General features: G+C 36.4%; 3 protein-coding genes across 6 annotated transcripts in view; 1 reads left to right on the top strand and 2 right to left on the bottom strand.

Annotated features, from left to right (window-relative positions):
* The window catches only part of mark2b (MAP/microtubule affinity-regulating kinase 2b), a 68176-nt gene extending 66749 nt beyond the window's left edge, over positions 1-1427 (bottom strand). For 2 of the 4 annotated variants that reach the window (XM_055200182.2, XM_073859951.1), the window contains exon 1: positions 393-1424. In XM_055200182.2, coding sequence (XP_055056157.2) covers positions 393-443 — 51 coding nt within the window. In that variant the 5' untranslated portion in view covers positions 444-1424. Of the gene's footprint in view, positions 1-392 lie in introns of all 4 variants that reach the window. The other 2 variants (XM_073859952.1, XM_073859950.1) reach the window with 2 other exon arrangements.
* A 140-nt stretch (positions 1428-1567) lies between these two features.
* Positions 1568-13552, bottom strand: krcp (kelch repeat-containing protein). The gene is made up of 13 exons (XM_055200208.2): positions 13337-13552; positions 12836-12997; positions 12467-12539; positions 12220-12279; positions 11837-12104; positions 6892-7023; positions 6581-6768; positions 6275-6471; positions 6046-6137; positions 5634-5688; positions 5433-5530; positions 2791-2885; positions 1568-2701 (listed from the first exon to the last, which is right to left on the bottom strand). Exons 1-13 carry the CDS (start codon positions 13396-13398, stop codon positions 2567-2569), a joined length of 1617 nt encoding a protein of 538 aa, XP_055056183.2. The 5' UTR covers positions 13399-13552; the 3' UTR covers positions 1568-2566.
* Positions 13553-14295: 743 nt separating this feature from the next.
* adad2 (adenosine deaminase domain containing 2) lies at positions 14296-22504 on the top strand. The gene is made up of 9 exons (XM_073859948.1): positions 14296-14450; positions 14711-15150; positions 15265-15381; positions 15473-15623; positions 18892-19059; positions 19182-19396; positions 19525-19759; positions 20465-20597; positions 21936-22504. The coding sequence occupies exons 2-9, from the start codon at positions 14748-14750 to the stop codon at positions 22044-22046; spliced, it is 1533 nt and encodes a 510-aa protein (XP_073716049.1). The 5' UTR covers positions 14296-14450; positions 14711-14747; the 3' UTR covers positions 22047-22504.
* The last annotated feature ends 451 nt before the right edge of the window (positions 22505-22955 follow it).

Raw genomic sequence — 22955 nt, 5'->3', positions numbered from 1 at the left:
ACAAGTGCACTAGCTGTTCAGGTCTAAACTTCTGGATAACTTTACCAGTGCTGAGCATGAGGTGGGTGAGAGCAGGTGCCACTTTTGATATAGAGAATTACAGTAATGGCTAAAAGTAGAAACAAGACAAAATTCATACAAAACTGATGTCATCCACAATAAGGAAGGTTTAAAAGACAACCCTTTAACAGCTAAGGGAAGTCATGTGGAGTCAGTTAAACTCTTCCTGAACTAACTCCTATCCTATCATTTTAAAAGTCACCTATCACGTCATTTTAAAAGCTCTTTAGTTAAGATAAATAACATTTAATACGTAAACAGAGTCATTTTAAACCTAAAACATACACAACTGATACATTAGTTTATATAAGCAATGTGAAAATGTCTCTCACCTGGCCTGATGAATTCTCTATAACACCTACTCCTTGAGGCCGGGTTGACATTTTCTCCCAGGGTTTCTCAAAATTAGGGCCAAAAGGGGAAATTAAGATTGAAAACCCTTTTTTAGTGGTGGACAAGCATTTAAAAGCTGTGTATTCGTCCTGTTTCAGATAGAGGAGATCAACGTTGCTAGCTAGCCCGAACTAGCCACGCAGACAGATATCAACAAGTTGAAGCCCAGCATTCGTCCATATGCAGAGGGAAAACTTGTATTAAAGTCTATGGATCCAGTAACGATAAACAGGAGGTCCTTAAAAAAAGATTTTTGAAAGATTTGAGGTCTTCCCGAAAAGGTTAACATGGAACTGGCGTCAATTTATACTTGCCCCTTAACAAATCCACTTAACGATAGATATAGAAAGTGTGAATACGTAAATAAAGCGGTTTAACTGTTACTATTTAAGCTTTGCTGTACACGAAGATATGAAGTGTTAGGCCGACCAAAAACCAGTTACAGGTTTACCGACCTTCAAAAACAACAATAAATGTCAACAAAAAGGTGAAAAACCTCAACAGCCGGTTACAGACAAAACGAAACAAAATGCGCTGCAGTGACGACAGACGGGAAGAAAAACGTGCGTGTTTGTAGTGAAGGTTAGCTGGATTTCAAAAATAATCAATCCCGCAAAATCCTCAAATCCATCCACAAAACCGTCTTCTGTCACTCAAAGGTAAGAAATGGTTCTCTTATTAGAAGAAACGTTACGGGCTTTGCGCTGGGACTAACGTCCATAGACAAACATCCACGACCAGGTAGTAAAATCCATGATTGGCTCAGGGCTGTGGTGAAACGGGCTTCGGTGGAGGCGGATCGGTGTCGTACTGCGGCCGAGCTGCTCAAACGCTCGTGCCTGATACCGGAACAAGCTCGAGAAGCAACATGGCCGATCTCCGGAGCGCGCGCGGGGGGCTGAACAGGGAGGGGCGGCGGATCCGTGCGCGGATCCTCCAGGCGTAATCAGTGCTACTGCGGTATTCGCTGCCGTAACGGCGACTGCAGACGTCGGGTGACATCATGTGGTCGTTGTTGCCGTGAAGATTTTCAAGATCGAGGTACTTCGACCCAGGAAATAATCAAAGACTGACCTGCTTTGTTACTGTATGTAAAGTACCATTTAACTCAAGAGGCAGTGAAATATAAATCACTTTAATTTCAACAGGTTTTCAAAAATATTTACAGCTACAATTCACACATATAAAACATCCCAATAGACAGATGTACACAAAGACACAATGTCTTCTGATAGACCTAATCTCAATTCTTACAGCTTTGATTCAGAAAAACTAAGTCTGGAAGTTACAATAGTTTACAAAAAAAATCATGCTACTTCTAAAATATATGCAAAAACATTCATATGACCCTTTAGTTGTTAATGTCACAGTGATCATGCATGTCAAGCTTAATATTTTTAAAAGAATACCATACTTAAAGTGTGGTATTCCCAGTCGTCTAAAGCCATGCAATAGGAATTTATGCAAAGAACAGACCTAAATTTTAGTTTACACCCTTCCTCTATAATTAAAACTTTTCAATCAGTTACAGTACCAGGTTTGACATTATTGCTTTAGAAACATGGAAACAAATAACATCTACAGATGCATTGATGTCCAAAGGGTTCATATGTGATGTAAAACTACAGCGGAGGCCAGAATTTGAGAATATGGACTTTTAGTCTGTCCACAATAAGTTTTTGTATGGCTACAGAAAACTGGGAATAAAAACATTGAAACCATGTTAAGGAATTTTAGGGTTAATTATTCCTAACAAGTTGCCTTGTTGTAGTAGAGTCGACAATACTCAATAGTCCATATTATCAGACTTATTTTACAGGCTATTAAACGAATAGTTCACCCAGAATTTTCATTTTTGGGTGAACTGTCACTTTAACACACCTATAACCAAGTAAAGAGTAACTTCCCCTAGTTTGCACAAAAACAAGTGACATGGAGCAAAATCCTGAGTGATGCGCTATTACACATTTGGAGTATTTACAGAAAGATATGAACCATTTAAATAAACAATTATCCACACATACAAACATGTCGATGCACCATACCATAAAAGTAATATAAAAATGAGTCATCTCAGTGTCTCATTTAATAAACTGAATCTTGACACAAACATTTAGTCTTGTCTTATCTCCTTTACTGGCACAGTTATAAGATCCGAAAAGAAGCTCCCTTCATTGTCACCTCCACCAAAAATCAGCAGTGTTTCTGGGGCTGGCTCTGAAGCTTCCTCCTGCTCATCCATAGATTCCTTTGAGATAAAAAAAACACAAACATTAAAAAGTTTTGTAACCACTTAAGATTTTCATTAAGTAAAGTTCAACACGTTATATGAAGTACCGTTTTGCATGTGAATGGCATGGTTATGATGGAAAGCCCAGCTCTTGGTACAGAATTCAGGTGGGGCAGAGTCAGGGAAGACCAGCAACTGGTGACTAAAACACACAAATACATGCATTTACAAAGACAGGAAAAGGTACAAACACATTCACAACTCTAGAAGCCATGTTTCAATATTATCTTTTTGACGAGACAGTTATTAAGCTTGTTACAGTTAGCCTAAAATATTTTTTAACACAAATAGAACCTCTGCAAGAACCTCTACAGAATTTGCATCTGTTGGATGTGAAAATACCCAAATACAAATACAATCCATAAAACCTTAAAGGGATTTATTGTGAAAACACACTCATTTTCCAGCTCCCATAGAGTTAAACATTTGATTCTTACAGTTTTGGAATCCATTCAGCTGATCTCCGGGTCTGGCGCTACCACTTTTAGCATAGCTTAGCATAATCCATTGAATCTGATTAGACCATTTAGCATCGTGCTCAAAAAAACCCAGAGTTTGGATATTTTTCCTATTTAAAACTTGACTCTTCTGTAGTTAAATTGTGTACTAAGACCGACAGAAAATTAAAAGTTGTAATTTTCTAGATCGATATGGCTAGGAACTATACTCTCATTCTGGCATAATTATCAAGGATTTTGCTGCCGTAACATGGCTGTAGGAGGCGCAATGATATTACACATAGTGCCAGAAAATAGTCCCCTGCTATTGAAAGATACTAAGGGGACTATTTTCAGGCCCTACGTGATATCATTGCTCCTCCTGCAGCCATGTTACGGCAGCAAAGTCCTTGTAAACAGGTCGTCGAAAAATATCAGATATAGTCAACAAATCAGAATTGGGCATTAAGATCTGCACTGTAAACCTTCCTCTATGGCGCTTTTCCATTGCATAGTACCCCACGGTTTGGGTCAGCTTACTTTTGTGAGCTTTTCCCCTGGGTGCAGTACATAGTACCCAATACTTTTTTTTAGTACCACCTCGGTTGGGTTCAAACCAACCCGAGCTGACACCAAAACGTGACGCAAAAATACTGTAGATCACTGATTGGTCTGAGAGAATCGTAACTATCAGCGTCATCGATATAAATGTAAAAGATTAGCTTTACCTTCATAGTAGCTTGCGCTGTCTCAAGCAAAACACGTTGTCATCTGTGCTCTGCTATAAGTTCCCAAACTCCCTTTTAGCGATGAAAAACACCCACCAGGTTGAGAATCAGGAACACCGTAACAGATTTTCCAGACTTGCAGTTTGTGATGGAACATTTGCAACGCGCACGTTCGCATATATGCTTAAATGCAACTTAAATTAGGCTCAGCGGAGCGCGTCGACTGATGCCACGGTTGTTTTACAAAAACTGTCATGTGAGACAAAGGTAGTGATTAACACGGTGTCCAAACATCTATTTGTGGTGGTCAATTTTAAGTTTTGGCAGACTGAGAAATAAATGAATGCAAGTACAATGACGCTAGCACAAATATAACGACACGCCTATAATCCCTATTACTCCGAAGTGATACTAAACTCGATGGAAAAGCTAACCAAGCCAAAGTGAGGTGAGCTGACCCAAACCAAACCGGGTACTATGCAATGGAAAAGTGCCATTAGTGGAGTAATGAAGTTTTATGTCTTATTATACACTCAAAAAAATTAACTTTCGCCTTTGTCAGTTTTACTTAATCCTTTCATATTGTGATTACTTTAAAAAATTAATTTAACAACGTGAACTTAATTTAATTGAGTTTATTCAACAAAAAGATGTGTCTTGTCAGCTTTACTTAAAAATTATTTGTTCAGCCAACATAACAGTGTTGTGTAAAATTAACAGATTAATAAAACCAATACAGACTGGCATCTCATTGGCTAATGATGTTGCAGTGTATTATGGGTAATTGTTGTTGTTCTGCCACCCTCTTGCAGAAGTGTAGCACCATTAGATAGGTACCTGTGGCCAACTATGAGTGAATTAACTTGTTCTGATATATTATTAGAACAAAAACAAACAAATTAATGGTTTGAAATGTAACATTTCATTTCAAATTTATTTGTGATGTACTTGATAAGTTATAATTAAGAGGCTTATATGATTAGTTGTATTAAGCAGCTGCACTATGATTGATTGATTGATTGATTCAGTGTTAAGGAGTTATTAGATAAAAGGGGTGGGGTTTATAAAATGGCATTATTCAAATTTTTGTCATCATTAATTAATTTTTTTATGTACAATAAACTCAACTGTTGTTTGTTAAGTTTACTTAATATTCTTTTGTTAAATGAACTTAATTATTGTTCGTTGAGTTTACTTAAAAATATTTTGTCAACAGGTTCCACATAATTTGTTAAGTAAATCCAACATTTCATTTTTTTTGAGTGTAGAGCTTTATTCCTGTAACCTTGATAATCAATTTGTCTGTGTCCATTACATATCACAACGTTTTACTTCCTCTGTCGTTTAAGTGGTTCCGGGTAAGTATGCCAAGCGTTTTGTGTAAATGCTGATATCATTCGCTTTTACAAGATGATGTAAACAGGTCGTCGAAAAAGATATAGTCCCAGATATAGTATATCAGATATAGTCAACAAATCAAAATTGGGCATGAAGATCTGCAGTGTAAATACAGCCTAGTCTCACCCGTGTTGAAGATGAAGGTGTCACTCAGAGCACTGTTCCCATTGTAGCCCCCCTGGACCAGAAAACTGCTGTCTGAGACAACAGCACAGCCATGCCAACTGTAATTCAGACAATGGTCAAACACTCAGTAGTGAAAAATGTACACTAAAAATATTTTAGTAAACTTTCCAGTTAATATTAAGGTAAACTCTTTTTAAATACCTTCTGGGAGAAGGGGCAGCTCCACTTGTCTTAACAGCAGAAAATTCCATTAAACCTGAAAAAAAAAGGGATTTTATGTGAATACATCTTGGTTTGTGGGCAGTCCGTGGACATGATGTCTACAGTTAAGACTACATATGAAGAAGCCACGGGAGATAGAAGCATAACATTTCTCAGGTAAAAAAAAGTACATAACAGTGGTTAAATGGTATTCATCTACCATATATGTTTGCTAGACGTTTGCTCATCCAAGAGTAGCAACATTACTTAAATAAGACTTAAACTTTACAATCAAATTAATATTTAAATGTAAAATGTTTGCACATTTATTGTTACCCGAATACACATATAAGATGTCACCACACTGTGAACTGTTTACTCGTAATTAAGTACGAATTTTGAAATGGTTTACCAAGGTCTAGCATGAACATGTCATTGAAGCAGACAGGGGTGTCCCATCCTCCAAACACAAAGATTCTCCCTTGCATCACACATGCCGAGTGCCTGGACAAATTATTAACATTCATGAGTGCAAAAAATACTTTTCTGCCACATATAGCCCAAAAGTAGTTTACATCAATCAATTACACATCTGAAACGTTAACTTTGCACTAGCATTACCGTTTCAAAATATCCCTTACCCAGAGCGAGGAGCAGGCTTCTCTCCATTGACTATGGGTTGATACCAAATTGCCATTTCAGGGTTAAAGATGTAGATGGAGTCACTGCAGCCATCTGGCTCTGGATGGGGGCGAGGAAACACTCCTCCAAACACAAAGAGCTCTCCACGGAACATACTGCAGCTGTGATAGGCCAGAGGGGGCACTTTACCCTGTGCCTAAAATGGTATACAAGGTTTGAGATTTTGAGTTTTTTTTACATTATCTAAATTTAGTGGCAACTTTCTATGGACTACATGGAAACCTTGAGATAAACTGAAAACTAACCTCCACCAAAGTCCAGCGCCAGCTTTGCGTGTCTAGGATGTGAACGTCATTGAACCATTTCTTGTGCTTTGAGCCGCCAAACACAAAGATACGTTTTGATTCTGGGTCATAGGTTGCTGTATGTCCAATACGAGCCTCGGGGGTGGGTCCTTCAGCCAGTGTTTCGGCAGGTACCCAGGACAGATCCTCTGAAGAACATCAGTACGAGTTATATCCACCCAGTGACAACAGCATAATTAATAATTTATAATCAACACTCTGCAAGAATGTTGAATGATACTAAAAAAAAAAAAAAGGTAAAAGGCATTTACCTGTGCACAGTTTCCAAATTGGATCTTTGCAGAACTGCATTCTGGCACCTTGTCCTCCAATCAAAATGGCTGTCTGTGGATCAATAGGACAAAGAGTCTGACCCCAGCGCCCTGATGGTTTATCCAATGGAGCTGGAAAACACAAAAATGACACAGAAAAGGATAAAATTACTACTTTAAAAACACACAATTCAGTATGATAACAACCACATCAGAGCTCGACATTGACACTTGTCCGTGACAAGTGAATGTTTTGGATGGGCAAGTGAGAGACAATTTTACTTGTAAGTAACTTGAAAATGCCCTCCACAAACAGAGTTTTTGCACATTACGTTTTTTACTACCTCTCTCTCACTCACATGATAGGTTCTGTAAACACACCCATGGTGTCACACAATTTACTGCAAGTAACATTTTTACTTCGACAAGTTAATGATAAATTTATGGATAACCACATGACAATGCTTAATGTCAAGCCTTGCACATGCACATAGAGGGTGTTTCTCAAACACGCCCTAGGAAGGCAATTTTCCTTTCTAGTACAGTCCTTCTGACAGTTCAGAGTCCTCCACAACTTTAAACACTAGAATGAGTTGGTATAGTAAGTGTCCATGGCAACTTCATATCGGTTCCCACCCCCATGATCTTGTCATGAAAATGATAAGTTAAAGGCTAGGATTACACTTTGCATTAACATGCGATCAAGGTGATCTGATCACGTAGATCGGATCATCAGTATATCAGAACCCAGCCCCATTTCTATACAGAATTTGAAGTTTAACATTGTGATTTGTTTATAAAAAAAAATCAAGGACAACATAAATGTCTTTGTGCAAAAAACTGAAAAAAGCCCCCAAACGCAATGAGCCAATCACAGTGCGCATAGCTAACCCAATACACTCGGACATTCTCTGCTTCCATGTCCATTGAAATGCATTACAGTTAGTCAGTTTTCATTCGTTTTTATGTGTTTTCTTGTCATTTTAAGTTTAAAATGGTCGAACGGTGTGCATGGGGTATATGCAACTGCGACACTAGGTATCCCGAGAGGCTGGGCGACGATGTGTATTTTTTACCCTTTCCCAAGCCACATCTCAACTGGGATAAGTGTCTGCTCTGGATTAAGTTATGCGGTAGACCACAACACCAACTTAACTTGGATACATTAAACAAGGATGCCTACATCTGTTCTAAGTTAAAGCCCTATTCGGACAGGATTAATTTTACAGAGGGACCTCTGAGAAAATCGTGCTTCTAAGAGGTCCTCTGTGTTTTTAATCCCATCCGGGATTATTCAGATATTAATGTTTTTTTTTCCATTCTACGAAATAAAATAATTAAAGGCGGAGTCCACGATGTTTGAAAAACGCTTTGGAAAATTAGACGGGCCGATCATGGACTCCGCCTTTAAATCAAGACGATCTGAATATCAAACACTGTTAAGACTGGCCACTGTAATATCAGTACAAGGTAAACACAACTTATTTTGTTCAAGTCAATAGTTCAACATTAATTGACAATATCTTTACAAATGTAGTTGATAGTAGAATAGAAAGTGGTCTCCTTATAAACGATATAAGTGATCATTTACCTGTCTTCAGTACACTTCAACATTTTTTCAGAATCAAAAAGTAAAGAAACAAGGGGAATATAATTTAAAACGACTTAGAACCACAGCTTCCATAAAAGCCTTTAAACATGAACTAAGTGTACAGACCTGAAATGATGTCTACTCAATTAATGATCCAAATGAATCTTATGATAACTTTTTGTCTATTTTTACCCATTTGCTTAACAAACATTGTCCTATGCGCATACAAAAACAGTCAAAGTATGAAGCTAAACCCTGGATCACTAAAGGACTCCAAAATGCATGTAACAAGAAGAATCTTTTATATAAATTTTTTTTAGAAAAAAGAACAAAGGAAGCCGAACTTAAATATAAACAATATAAAAATAAGTTAGTGAATATATTAAGGAAAACTAAAAAGGACTATTATAATAATTTACTAGAGAAACATAGAAGTAACATTAAAGAGACTTGGAAGGTACTAAATAGTGCAATTAAAGGAATACTAAGAAAAGTGAATATCCTAGGTACTTCATAAATCAATTGAAAACTATAATTAATCCAATCGATATTGCTAATGAATTTAATAATTATTTTGTAAATGTAGGAGCCAATTTAGCAAACATTATCGTGCAACCAGAATTGAAGGCAGGTGTGGAAGTTGACATAATTAAATCAAATACAAGCTCAATATTTCTAAAATCAGTAGATGAAAATGAAATAATAAATATAATAAATATTCAAAAAGAATTTTTTAACTGATTTTAACGATTATAGATATGGCAATAGTTAAGGAAGTTATAACATTTGTCGTTAAACTATTAACCTATATTTTCAATTTATCTCTCCAAACTGATGTTTTTCCGGACAATATGAAAATAGCTAAAGTCATCCCTATTTACAAAAATGGTGACAGCCATTTACTTTCAAATTATAGACCAATTTCTCTTCTTTCACAGTTTTCAAAAATATTAGAAAAACTATTTGAAATGAGATTAGATAGTTTCATTAAAAAATATAAACTATTAAGTGATCATCAATATGGTTTTCAAGCAAATCGATCCACAGAAATGGCTGTAATAGAGCTGGTTGAAAAACTGACCTCTGCAATAGACAATAAAAATCATTCAGTTGGAATTTTTATAGATTTGAAAAAAGCATTCGACACTATTGACCATAAAATATTATTAAAAAAACTTGAAATATATGGTATTAGGGGTGTTGCATTAAGATGGATTAGTGACTATCTCAGGAATAGATTTCAGTTTGTGCAATTTATCAATGGCAGGTCTGACCTACAGAGGGCTACCTGTGGGGTTCCACAAGGATCAGTCCTTGGACCAAAGTTATTTTTATTATATATTAATGATATTTGTAATGTGTCTACTCAATTAAATTGTGTTTTATTTGCAGATGATACAACTTTGTTTTGTTCAAATCAAAATTTGGGACGGCTTCTGGACATAGTGGAAGCAGAAATGAAAATGTTAAAAAAATGGTTTGATTTAAATAAACTGTCATTAAATTTAAATAAAACTAAATTTATGCTATTTAGTAACAAACAAATAAATACAAACGTCGAGATTAGAATTGACAATTTTGAATTAGAAATGGTAAATGAAATTAAATTTTTAGGTGTCATTATTGATCATAAGATTAGTTGGAAACCCCACATAACTTACATAAAGTCAAAGATTTCTAAGACTCTGGCTATTTTGTCTAAAACAAAACATATTCTTGATTTAAAGGCCTTAAAAATACTTTACCAGTCTCTAATACTGCCGTATATGACTTATTGCGTAGAGATTTGGGGAAATACATACAAAACAATAATAAAACCAATTGTAATTCTCCAAAAACGTGCTATACGGACTATAAATAAAACAGATTATCTTCACCCAACCAACAAGTTATTTACAAATTCCAATTTATTAAAATTTGAAGACTTAGTGGAATTCAAAATAGTTAAAATAATGTTTAAAATAATAAATAATAAACTTCCTGACTGTGTCCAGAACTTGTTTCAAATGAAATCAATCTCCTATGATCTTAGAGGAACTCTTATGTTAAGTAAACCCCGAATTAGAACTAATGTTAAACAAAGAAGTCTGTCAGTTCAAGGAGTTACACTGTGGAATAGCCTCGATGACGAGATGAAAATTTGCAAATCCATTAGTAGATTTAAGAAATTATTTAAAAAAAAAAAAGATTACACTATATAAAGCAAATCAAACTTAGTTTCTTTTCTTTTAGTCATTACATGTAAGATGAATTTGGGTCTTTGTGTTGTGTGTAAAACAAATGATATGTAAAAAGGATTGTCGTAATAAGCATACGCTTCAGCCAATACCTTTTCGGTCAACCTTTTCTTTTTTTTTAAATAATTGTTTATATTGCAATTTAATGTTTGTGTTTATGTTTGCTTGTAAATTGTCTTTTTTTTCTTTTCTTTTTTGAAATTGACCGAAATAAACTTTAACTAACTAACTAACTAACTAAGTCCGGAATGGTAATGTTAATTAATAAAAATAATAAATTGTTATTAATCATTATTTCTTTTGGTTTATTATAAGCAGCCAGTTATATAAAACACATAGGCTACTTTAGTATTTTGATTTGTTTAAATTAAATTAATAAATTACATGTTCTGTAATAATTTTACATTTAAAGCAAAATATCAAAACCTTACAAACACGCGTATCCAGAGCACATGCTCTTCTGCAATGCCCAAACCCATAAAACAGACACTACCATCTCTGGAATAGCCTGAGAATTTTAATCCCGTCCGAATTGGTACATAAAATCACAGACGTCGGAGGGGACATGTTGAAACTCAAACGTCGTTTGGAAAACTAATCTTGTCCGAATAGTGCTTAAGTCAACAACGTATTTGAACGCTATCTTTAATATCTCTAACGTAACATTAACCTAACATCAGAAAACATTAACGTTAGCTTCTAGCTGCATTGTACATCATGGCACTTAGCTTGAGTGAGTGGAGGGGGCGTGGCTTAGCCATAGGTCAGCTCTGAGCCCACTCGGTTCCTACCAATGTTTGGCTTATATTTTAGAATTAAATTGGGTGACGAAAGTGACAAATTGATTCTTGCGATGTTTTTTTGAATGTGTGCAAAGAAGTGTGGGTGATTTAAGGGCACGAAGGATACAGTTCATGCATACTTCAAAAGTGGCCGAATGAAGGGCACAAAACAGAGGCTGCCTTCGAAGCATCCTTCAGATTGAAATGTCCTTCGATGATTCATGATAATGTGGCAGCAGAGACATGCAGCCTTCCCAGGACGCATCTTCGCGTTTGAGAAACACCCATAGTCCTGACCTAATCTCAATATGTAAAAAATAACAAAGCTCACTCACCACTCTGCGAGGGATTTTTGGCCTGCTTGCCTTTAGCTTTGTGGCTCTGAGAAGTGGCGGCAGCAGACGGTTCATCTTTTTGAGGGAACAGACGTGTTTGCCCTCCACGGGGATTGGTCTTGCCCCTTCTGTGAGGCGTTACTTTTCCTGAGCCATTGGGACAAATATTCTCCTTTTCTCTACCTTCTTCCACCTCATCTTCCTCCTCTCCCTGTGACCTCTTCCTTTTGCCTTTACACTCACTTAATACCGAAACTGTGGGGTTGCACTAGAAATAAAAAAAACACTGGCGGTAAGTACTGGCAAACAGACACCCTTGTTGTAGTAATTTAATGAATAAATCAAACTTAGGCAAGTCAAAATAAATGTAAAGCTCATCTCACCTCTGGTGTACACTCCATCTGTGATAAAGTCAGCACTGGATCCAACAAATCACTTGTAACCTTAGAAAACATGATCATAATAATTTATACACATAATCCCTGATGCTTGGCTATTCTTTTATAACATAATGTGTGGAAATTGATCATCATGACCCCCCACCCAAAAAAAAAAACAGCACAGGAAATCCAACTGGACCTTATTATGTAACCGACAATGAGACAGCTTAACTTGAATCCTATCACTTACCTGGTTGACTTTGACAGTTAAGGTTGCTCCTCTGGACCAGACACAATCCTCAGAAGTCTCCCATGACAGACACCTGAGAATAGAGAACGATTAGTAAGGGATATAAAGGTCACCAATGTAGTTAGCAGCACAAAGGCTGTAGGTTTGATTCACAGAGAACACACATACTGATAAAACGTATGCTTGAATGTCCGGTAAGCAGCGTTGGATAAAAGCATCTGCCAAACAATTTCTATTCAATTAACATTTATTTGTATACAACTTTTAACAGTTACACTGTTGCAAAGCAGCTTTACAAAAACTCAATGTAGAATACACATAAAACATAAAAATATCACATATACTATTTTGAGTTTGAACTATATTTACTTGCTAAAAGGGGTTAGTTTTCCCATATTAATGGGCATGTTCTCTTCATCTGTAAGTTCCACTGTAACAGAATCTATCTTTCCCCAGTCTCCTCTGGTGAAGACAACGATCTGCTGGACACAAGGCTGGATCTCAACTGAGTCCTGCCATCCATCACGACAGCTGGGAAAAATAGAGAAAAAAATTGGAACATTTGTGCATGTAAAAAAGTAGATACATAAAGTCAAGTGGCTGCAGCATTGTAAGTTACAGGTTGCTCGTGCTTATCAAGCAATGAAAGATCTTCAAGGAGCGGGAGACAGACTCTCAAAACAACGTTGCCGTTTGAATGAATCGAATAGCATGTATGAATCTGTTTGAAAATATAGCCAAAACTAGCCTTGCGAATAACTGTAACCATGTCTAGAACCATATTCGAGCGGCATAGCATTAAATTATACTAAAAATTATATTATATTATGCAGACAGCCTCCCAAGCGCGTTTAATTCAGTAAACATTACCTCAAGATAAGTCGTGGTGGCTCATCTACTCCAAATATTGCATAAACGCCAAAGCCGTCCATTTCAATGCTTTTAAATGTATCCTTTTTTTAAGCACGTTTAAAGAAAAATTACTAAATAAAGTAGTCAACTACAAAATCCAGAAGTATAACTCCCGCCAACCCAGCTCGTCCCGCAATAAATATAAAACTCGCGCCATCTCCACCACACAAGATTCATGGAGTTCAGTGATTGGATGAGTGGGAGGGAACATAATCCCATCGACCAATCCGATAGAAGTATAAGGAGATCTTCCTGTTGTTAAAATAGTTGATTGACAAGTAATGTCACCAATGAATGATTTACATATGCTTTATCAAAGAACTTAGAGAAATAAATTCTAAATACATTTTATTAAGAACTATAAATACTAAATACTTAAAATACTTATATTTATTTTATATACATTTAATTCAACTCATTTATAACAGCCGAAATGTACCGAAGTCACACTTTTATTTTTATTTTTTTATTATTGTTATAAGTCATGCCAGTAATGATTGTCTCTGCAGGTATTTTAACATAGTGAAGACTACTTTTTGCTTCTTTGATTCTACTCGGCAGTTGTTGCTTTATGAAATACTTTAGTTTAGCACTGCTTGCTGGCGACATCTGCTGGTCAAATACGGTATACGTACTATGGCACATAAGTGAGCTTCAATGAAAATATGTAGGTATGGGGAATGTATTGACCTTTATATCCAACTAGCTTTAAATGATTCTCAGATTTTAAAAAAAAATCAAGAATTATTGTTAATAAATTCACACAATTTCTCTTGACGCTAGTGCACATAACTATACTACAATGAGAATAAAATGATATAAAGAATAAAAAGATAAATAGATAAGAGTGTTTACTAATATTGCCAAAAATAATATTTTTTATGTTGCATAACGTTATTTCGTGAAGTATGGGAATGTGCATACATCCGAACCATACGTTAACGCGCTGTCACGTGACCGATGTGTCGTAATGGCTCCCCCTCTCTGACCTGCTGCATGCTTCATAATTAGACGTGGACCAGGAGTGCTACCAATTATTGGATGTAACAATAAACAACTTTTACGAAGTCAGGTACAGTTAAACAGTGTGCAAAAAGCTAATTTGTTTTTAAAAGTATTAAAACGACATCATTTAAAATAAATGCAAGTTTGAGGTGCTTTTATGTGCAGACAATGAGCCAACGCTCACTACGTTAATTAAGTTAAACAAGAATGTGTAAAATTAAGAGCCAACAAAAATGAAACGGTTGTGATAATTAGCGATGCCCGTCATTGCAGGTTCACTTATAACAAAAATGTTTATATTTCAATATGTTTATGTATTAATATAAGGATAACCAGGTCTGCATTGTGCTTCAAAGAGAAGATAATGGCGGATCACAGTGCAGAGGGAAAGCGTCTTCCACGAATGGCTGCCACTTTTATGATGCGCTTCACCCCTGAGCGTGAACCCTCCTTTGGCATCCACAGGGGCAGCTTTAAGCCTCGTGCCCCTGACAGTGAGTCTGTAGATTCTCCATGTACTGGAGAAGAGAGTCAATCCTCTGGCATAGACATCAGTAACACTGCTGATAATGAAGAAACTTTTGCTGTAGACCCCGAGACCTCTGAAATCCTCACACTGGAGCCTCTTCCTCAAATGGAGGACCTGAGATCTGACAGTGAGTCCCTTTCTTTATTAAGTTTGGGTGAAATAACAGAAGGGGAAAGCACCCTGGAGATACCGGAGGATGACATGGACGGGCATCTCAGGAGGGACCAGCAGACAGAAGGTATTATTGACTAAATAAGATACGTAGATGGTCCAGTATGTTACTTTCTAATCTAAATATTACAACTACACTTTAGAGACAGTCTTTGTTAACTACTCTAAACTCTGTTCACAGACTGGCACAAAAATCGGGTAACAGCAGTGAGTTCTGAATGTTTTGATAGACTGCTCAGGGACTGTCCAGAGTACCACAGCACCAAGAGCTGCTTTGCTGCTTTTGTACTGGAGAGAGGTAAGCATCTGTCCAGCTTCAAAAAACACTACAACTGCTCAGTTTTTGTATTATCAAAAGTTATTTTTTGGTGTGTGTGTGTGTGTGTCAGAGGTTTGTGATCCCGATGGGCAGCGCTGTGAAGTGTATGAAGTGGTGGCTCTGGGATCAGGACAAAGCTGCTGCAGTGGTTGGCTTTCTTACACAGGCTCTGTGGTTCACGATTGCCACGCCATTGTCATCGCACGCAGGGCCCTCAAAAGGTGCATTATTATTATAAACACTTAACTACTAGAGATTACTAGTTGTTTATTTATTTGTACACATGTATATACCTTGTGCACTATTTGACCAGCCAAGAAAATTCAAACTTAAACTACATTAAAAAATACACATTTAACAAGTGGGGGTCAAGCCCAGAATGGATGAAGACCCCTATTGTAATTGTTAGTTTTCTTCATCTTCTTTTTTTCTGCTGCTGCTTCTTCCGTCATTGCGTCTATGGCAGCCCACCGAAGCATATAAACGAAAGTTATGAAATTTGGCACACTGATACCACACCAAATTTGGAGTCCCTCTTTATCACAAACCCCCAAACACCACCAACAGTCAAAAATTACACTTATGTTTTTGCTTATAACTTCTGATCACATCAAGTTGAAGAAACAAAAAATTTTCATCTGAATCCTTGGCTCACAACAATTTGATGGCCCTATAACGTCATTTTCCATCATGAAAATTTTGAATTATTCGTAAAACATACCTTTTAGAAGTCATCCTAGAGTTTCTGCCACGAAAATCGGTATGTAGCACCTAGAGACACTCCAGGCTAAAGTTGCGAATATCTCCACAAGCATTATTTCAGTTAACTCTAAACCACTTTTTTCACATATACATAAAGCTTCTGGACAATACGTTAATGACGAAATGTCAAAATTCCACCGGAAATGCCAGAAAATTGCAAAAAAACAAAGTAACATGAATAATTCCTTTCGTGGCTTGGAGATAATCAGTGAGTGCGTTTACATGCACAGTCTTACGACGATTACGCTTAATAAATACATAACATGTGGGGTCATGTAAACGCGTAAAATGGTTTTCTTTTATCAGGGAAAGCCCATAAACTGCGTAAGCACCCCGATTTCTCGTGGCATGTAAACACCTTAGCCGGCTTTCTCGCAGTTTTGTTCATGTGCGCATGCTAAATAAGTGCAAAGTAATGCATAAAAGTCTCTGCTCGACTTAAAGGCGGAGTCCACGATGTTTGAAAAACGCTTTGGAAAAGGAGACGGGCCGACTACCAAAACACACTTATAGCCAATCAAATCAAATCAAATGCCGGGTTGCGTATGTGTGGGGCGGGTCTATCAACAGAAGGTCCAGATTCTATTGGGGTAGGGGCATGTTTGTTTAGGTGATTTCAAATATCAACATTGGCTTTCAAACATCATGGACTCCGCCTTTAACCAGTTGGCAGAGAAACTGCGAAAATAAAAGCTGATGTTATAGACCCTTTTGTCCCATTTAGGCAACAGAAGGTGTTATTCCCCATTGGGTCTAACATGTTAGCAACTTAAAAAGTTTATTAAAATGGTTTGCCCAGCATCAAAATGTCTGGTTGTTGCGTTTGGTTGCACTAATATAATATACTAACATACCTGTATATGTATCTGGCAACTTTATTTTTGGCCAACTGCTAACGTTTTCTATCCACTCCACTAAAGTACACAGATCTGGTAGCTGTGTTGAAAAAGTTGATGAAGTTAACTTTTTAAAATAACTTTGTCTGTCTGTGTTGCTTCACTGCAGATACGAGAAAAGATACAACAGTATAGACGGTTTCATCCGACGCACGTGATACATGTCTGGATCCGAACTTTACTTCCGGTTTCGTTTTTTTAATGGTCTGACTAGTTGCTAAACTGATCACTTGAACAAATGCTTTGTCGAAAATAACAAATGTTTTGGTTTCCTAGGTAATCTATGTGTTGTTTTTTTGCTTGTTATATAAATAAACTACGTTTAAAGAACTTTGTTGTTATTTATTCTTAGCAGAGTTTACCGGAAGTTACGTGCGGACCGCGACTGCCGCTTGTTTATTTTGTTACTTCTGAAACGGTCTATAGCTTAAGATAGGTATGGCGTTGGCTTTTGAACCTACTATTATGTACTGCTGTAGGCGGTGACATCACTACCTGCGAGAAACCTGACAAATCTCTGAGTCCCATGTAAATGCAGTTGACTACATAGCTGGTTTATTGATTTGTACGGAGCCCCTAAGGGGACCTGAAGCAAAAATTGAATAAAGTTTAGTTTAGAAACTATCGTGTTTTGTTTCACGTGTGCACTCGCGAAAGTTTCATGTGAGCATGCGAAACTAAACTTGTCTTCTTAAAAATGTCTCTGCACGTGACAGTTTCACTTTGAGCACATGACAGTTTTACGTGAGCACATGAAACTTAACTTTAGATATTTGAAGAGTTTCTTTGCAAAATGAGATAAATCCATTTTTTTTTACATTTTTGTGAAAACATGTTTATTATTATGTTATCATGTTATTATTGTGTTTTATGGTGCTACTTAGCTGTATTTTTTAAGTTATGAAGGGTTAAATCAAAACAAACCAACTGCAATTGAATTGATATTAATTGGAATGCACAACCAAGAAACGAGATTTATGAGAAAAAAAAACGGATTTATCTCGTTTTGCAACAAAACTCTTAATTTTATTGACGCCTTGGGGCTCGGTAGATTTGCATGTAAACCATGAAAACAGTTTTCTATAGACCGTTTCAGCAGTAACAACATAAACAAGCGGCTGTCGTGGTCCGCACGTAACTTCCGGTAAACTCCGCTAATAATAAATAACAACAAAGTTCTTTAAACATAGTTTATTTATATAACAAGCAAAAAAACAACACATAGATTACCTAGGAAACCTAAACATTTGTTATTTTCGACGAGGCATTTGTTCAAGAGATCAGTTTAGCAACTAGTCAGACCATTAAAAAAACGAAAACCGGAAGTAAGTTTCGGATCCAGACGTGTATCACGTACGTCCGATGAAACCGTCTATAATAAGCAGATTTTTGATAGTTATTCGCTTATTCCCTGCATGTAAATGCACTCATTGTCGGATATTTTATTAACTCCCTAGCAACCAAACAGAATACACTAATAATCATTTAGCAACTCTCATAACTCTGCATCAGAACATCGTAGAGACATGAGGGTGGGGTCTTTTTCTTATGTTCTTTAACCCCTGCGTCCACCAGATTGGACATCACATGTTTTGTGATTCTAGCCTATTAAAATGCTGATCAACCAATCAAAAAAATGCACACTGATTAAACACCTGGAAAATCTGGTCTGAAGGGGTTTACCCAAACTCAAATGTATTCCTTTTTTGCCCTTCTAGGCTTGACCGTGCAATTCTCAGAATATGCTTTTATTCTTTTTTTTAATTTGTATTTAATTTGTACTAACTTTTATTTAAAAGTAAAACTGTCTATTTATTGTGCGGTCTCTCAGGTATTTTTACAAGCAGCTCCTGCTGTTCTACAGTTCTGATCCAGAGCTAAAGGAGCGCTCTATATTTGAAAGTGTTTCATCTGAACCGCTGCTTCAGCTCAAACCGCGTATTTACCTTCACCTGTACACTAACCAAACGCCCAAAGGAGCAGCTCGCTGCATACTTCTGTAAGTATACTCTTTAACTGTTTATAGTACAATCTGCCAGCTTGTGTGTACACTATATAGATTTATATGCATTGTATACAGTATTTACTAAATAATATGCATGTATTTGTTTTCTTTCACAGGAAGTCTGATAGCAATGCATACACCACTTTAAAACTACAGTGCCATGCCAGAGGCTCTCTCATACCTGCTGCCTTCCTGCTCCCCAGCATCTGGGGCGCTCGCATCTGCTGTATGTCCGACAGCGGCAAACTCACCCGCTGGACTGTCACTGGAGTACAGGGGGCACTGCTGGGTCATTTTATTAATCCGGTCTACATTACCAGCATGGTTCTCGGTAAGATTTGCACATTGAATGAGTGTCGAACGTTCCAGATGTCTTTTCAATGTAATTACTCATTCTCATAATCTAAGCAACAGAGAATGGTTACATTAAATAGCTTTGTTCCAACCACTTTTTCTTAGGTGATTCTAGGCACTGCTCAGAGAAAGTGTCTGAAATTATCAACAAGCGCCTGGGCACCGGTTGGACGGATGCACTTCCACCTCCGTTCAAACAAAGCACTGTCTTCTTCCTGGGTGGAGAGAACTTGGGGCCGCTCGTGAGTTCAGATTACTGCAAAAACCTCAGCGTCAACTGGTGTTTGGGAGACTCGAGTATTGAGGTTTTGGACAGCACCACTGGATATGCAATCAACAAGTCAGTCATGTTATTTAATTTGGTTGCGATGACGGGTTATAACAATAGACCCCTTCAAGATTTGTAAACATTGAATGACTATCGGGTGCGCGCGCAGCATGGGGTCAAACTGTTCATAACATTTAGGCTTTATAATTTAATCTAACAGGGCTGAAAAATGATGACTTACCTCAAATGAAGTGAGCACTACAAACACAAGCCTCTTTGATATTTGCATTGTATCAGTCTGCATGTTAATTGCTTGCAGACGCAGATGTTGTATTTTTTTGTTTTTGAGATTCTGCATGAATCGCGAAAACTTAACGGAAGACCTGGTGCGATTTTCACAGCCCACGACGTAAGTAGGCATTTTTGACGATACCGAATAATACGCAACTCAATCTGCTGTAATGACTTTTCTGACCCCGACATGCGCAGTGGGAACCGCCTGTGACGTGAACCGTGAAGGGGTCTATAGGGTGCATTACAGATATACCATATGGCTTAAATTTGTGCATAATATTTACTGTAGATTCTGTAATAGTACTTTACATATGGTATTGTTTTGCATATGTCTAATCCACTGATGTCCCCTATTAGCTGGTATGTGGAATAACGAAGATAACCATGTTAAGATTCACATTTAATAGTGCTGTCTTATTAAGAGTTCCTTAAAATCTCATCATTGATCATTTCTATGTTATTTCTGTGCCTTCTTTGTTTTAGTTCTCCATTTGTAAGTGGTCCAGGATCCACCAGCAGACTTTGTAAGCGAGCACTTTACTTCTGCTTCAGAAAAGTCTCAGCACTGTCCAGACATCATGACCTTCTGTCATTCACCACATACCGCAATGCTAAAGTATGTTTATTTAGATTAAATAATAATATCCACATCAATTTGAAAGTTGTTTATGCTAAATATTTGGTAAAAATGAAACAGTATTATGAATGTTATACACTGCCAGCCCAAAAAAGTCACACACACTAATATTGCACTGGACCGTCTTTAGTTTTGATTACGGCACGTATTCGTCATAGTATCGTTTCAATCAGCATCTGGAATGTCATGACAATTATTGCGTTAATTCATTTAGTAGTAGCTGACCTCATTCTTTGGGCACATAGCGTTGCTGAACCTAGACCTGACTAACTGCAGCCGAGGCTCTTACCTATTTGTTTTGATAAATCTTGTTGGTGAGTTTTTTGGATGGGTGGGTGATTCTCACGAAAACTTGGTTTTAAAAATGTCAAGCATGAAAATGTAAAAATTGCTTACATTTACTTATTTTCCCACCAGACATTGAAAAACAAAGTCTGGAGTAAATGGGAACATTAATTTAAAAACTTTTACTTATCATTTAACACTTTTTGTAACATAATTTAAATAATTAGTCCTAAAAAAATCTCATTACCGCAACAGTCAGAAAACATCAACACTGACATATTTTCAAAATGACATGACAAACCTGAAAGAACATAATTTGGAGATTCTGCACATGCATTTAACATCAAAGTATTATGCTTCTATTAATTAAATGAACATTTAATAAGCATCTGTTGCGGTAATGATAATCAAAATGTCGTGTAAGCATTCTGACAAGACAATATTTCAAATTAACTGTAAAAAAATGATCTTACCTGGTAGCCATCTTGAAGTAACTGGTCCATGTGCTTGGTCACTCAAAATCAAACTTTATTAAAATTCTGTATGTGTGCTTAAACTGTTCTCAAAAAGTGTTGCGGAGGATGAGAACATCAGGCATGGACACATCATTTTCCTAATTTTTCTTCATTATTATTATACATGAATATTCAGTAAATATTTTTTCTGTCATCTAAAGTAGTCTAGCAAAACATCCATTTATTTTTTTTCTTAATATTTTTGTGTTCATTTGATTAAATTACAACATAACGCATGTTCAAATACAGCCGGACACATTGCGGTAATGAGAATTTCAGCAGAAAATGAGATAAAATTTACAATTATAAATTCTTATGTTGAAATCACACATTGTGCAAGGTAGAACACAGTATTGTGTTAATTCTGATGCTTTTTAATGTTACTATATTACACATTTTAAACTTAAAATCATTAGTGCCGTGGTGTTTCAATGGTTTCGTGAGAATCACCCGGGTAGTGTATATTGTTTGCACTGTATAATCTGCTTGTAGCTTAAATTGCTTCTGTTCATTCTAGATGGCTGCCTGTCTTTATCAGGAAACCAAGTCTGTGGTCAATCTACAGTTCTTGACCAACAATGCTGGACCTTGGAACTCTAAACACTTGGTAGATTGCTTCAGTCGCTAACTGGTTAAACAGCATTTGGTTAATTTAGGTTGCCAGCTGTTCAGTGTGATGTTCTTCTGTCTTTTCAAAGTTTATTGATGCTTAAAAACATATGTTTGTGATATGTTTGTCATAATTCTTAGTTTATTATCAGATATTTAAGGTGGCTGTGAGGCGTGTAATTATAGAAATCCTCATAGACTTTCTGCAGATGTTTTTGTTCCAAAACCTGATGTTACTTTAAGGAGTACTACCTGCAAGTTTTCTTTTTTTATTATTTAACCGTTGTGTGCTTGTTTTACTTTTGCAATGTGTAGATTTGATGTTTTATTGTTTATGTGGCATTAAAGGATACATAAATATAACAGTAATTTTACTGGGTGTTAGGAACACATACAGTAGGTACTTAAGGCTAACACATGTTCACACTTATTCATAACTTGTGAAGAAATAAGAACAATAAAAACATTGTGAAGATAGCTCATTGTATTCGAGTGTTGGTCTGAACAGTATGTGTCTGTTTATTAGGTATATCCCTGGTCATGAGAAATTATTGGTAGCATTGATCCTGATATCAGATTACTAAAATACCGTAAATATAAGAAATTATGACTAACTTGTAACAACTGAAAAATGCCATAATTGGTTAATATCAGTGACAATTTAAAATGATCTTTAATGAATTTGATGAATTTTCAGAAATAAATTATATGTTTATACAGTAATTAAATGTATAAATTTACAAATAGGCCCGTGGCTATCCCTGTTATTGCACATAACATTATTCTTAGAAAGTGATTAAAAGTTAAGGTGAACATAAACTTAGTTTAACTAAACTTAGCTTGGCACTAAAAAAGTTACCTTTTTAAAGTGTAAATGTATACTATATTTTAAGTGTATACTATATTTTTTGAACTAATCTTTTAGATT

Source organism: Misgurnus anguillicaudatus, chromosome 21, assembly GCF_027580225.2.
Source record: "Misgurnus anguillicaudatus chromosome 21, ASM2758022v2, whole genome shotgun sequence".
NCBI classification, from domain to species: domain Eukaryota; kingdom Metazoa; phylum Chordata; class Actinopteri; order Cypriniformes; family Cobitidae; genus Misgurnus; species Misgurnus anguillicaudatus.
The sequence above is the reverse complement of the archived record's forward strand: the minus strand, read 5'-3'. Positions and strand labels throughout refer to the sequence as shown.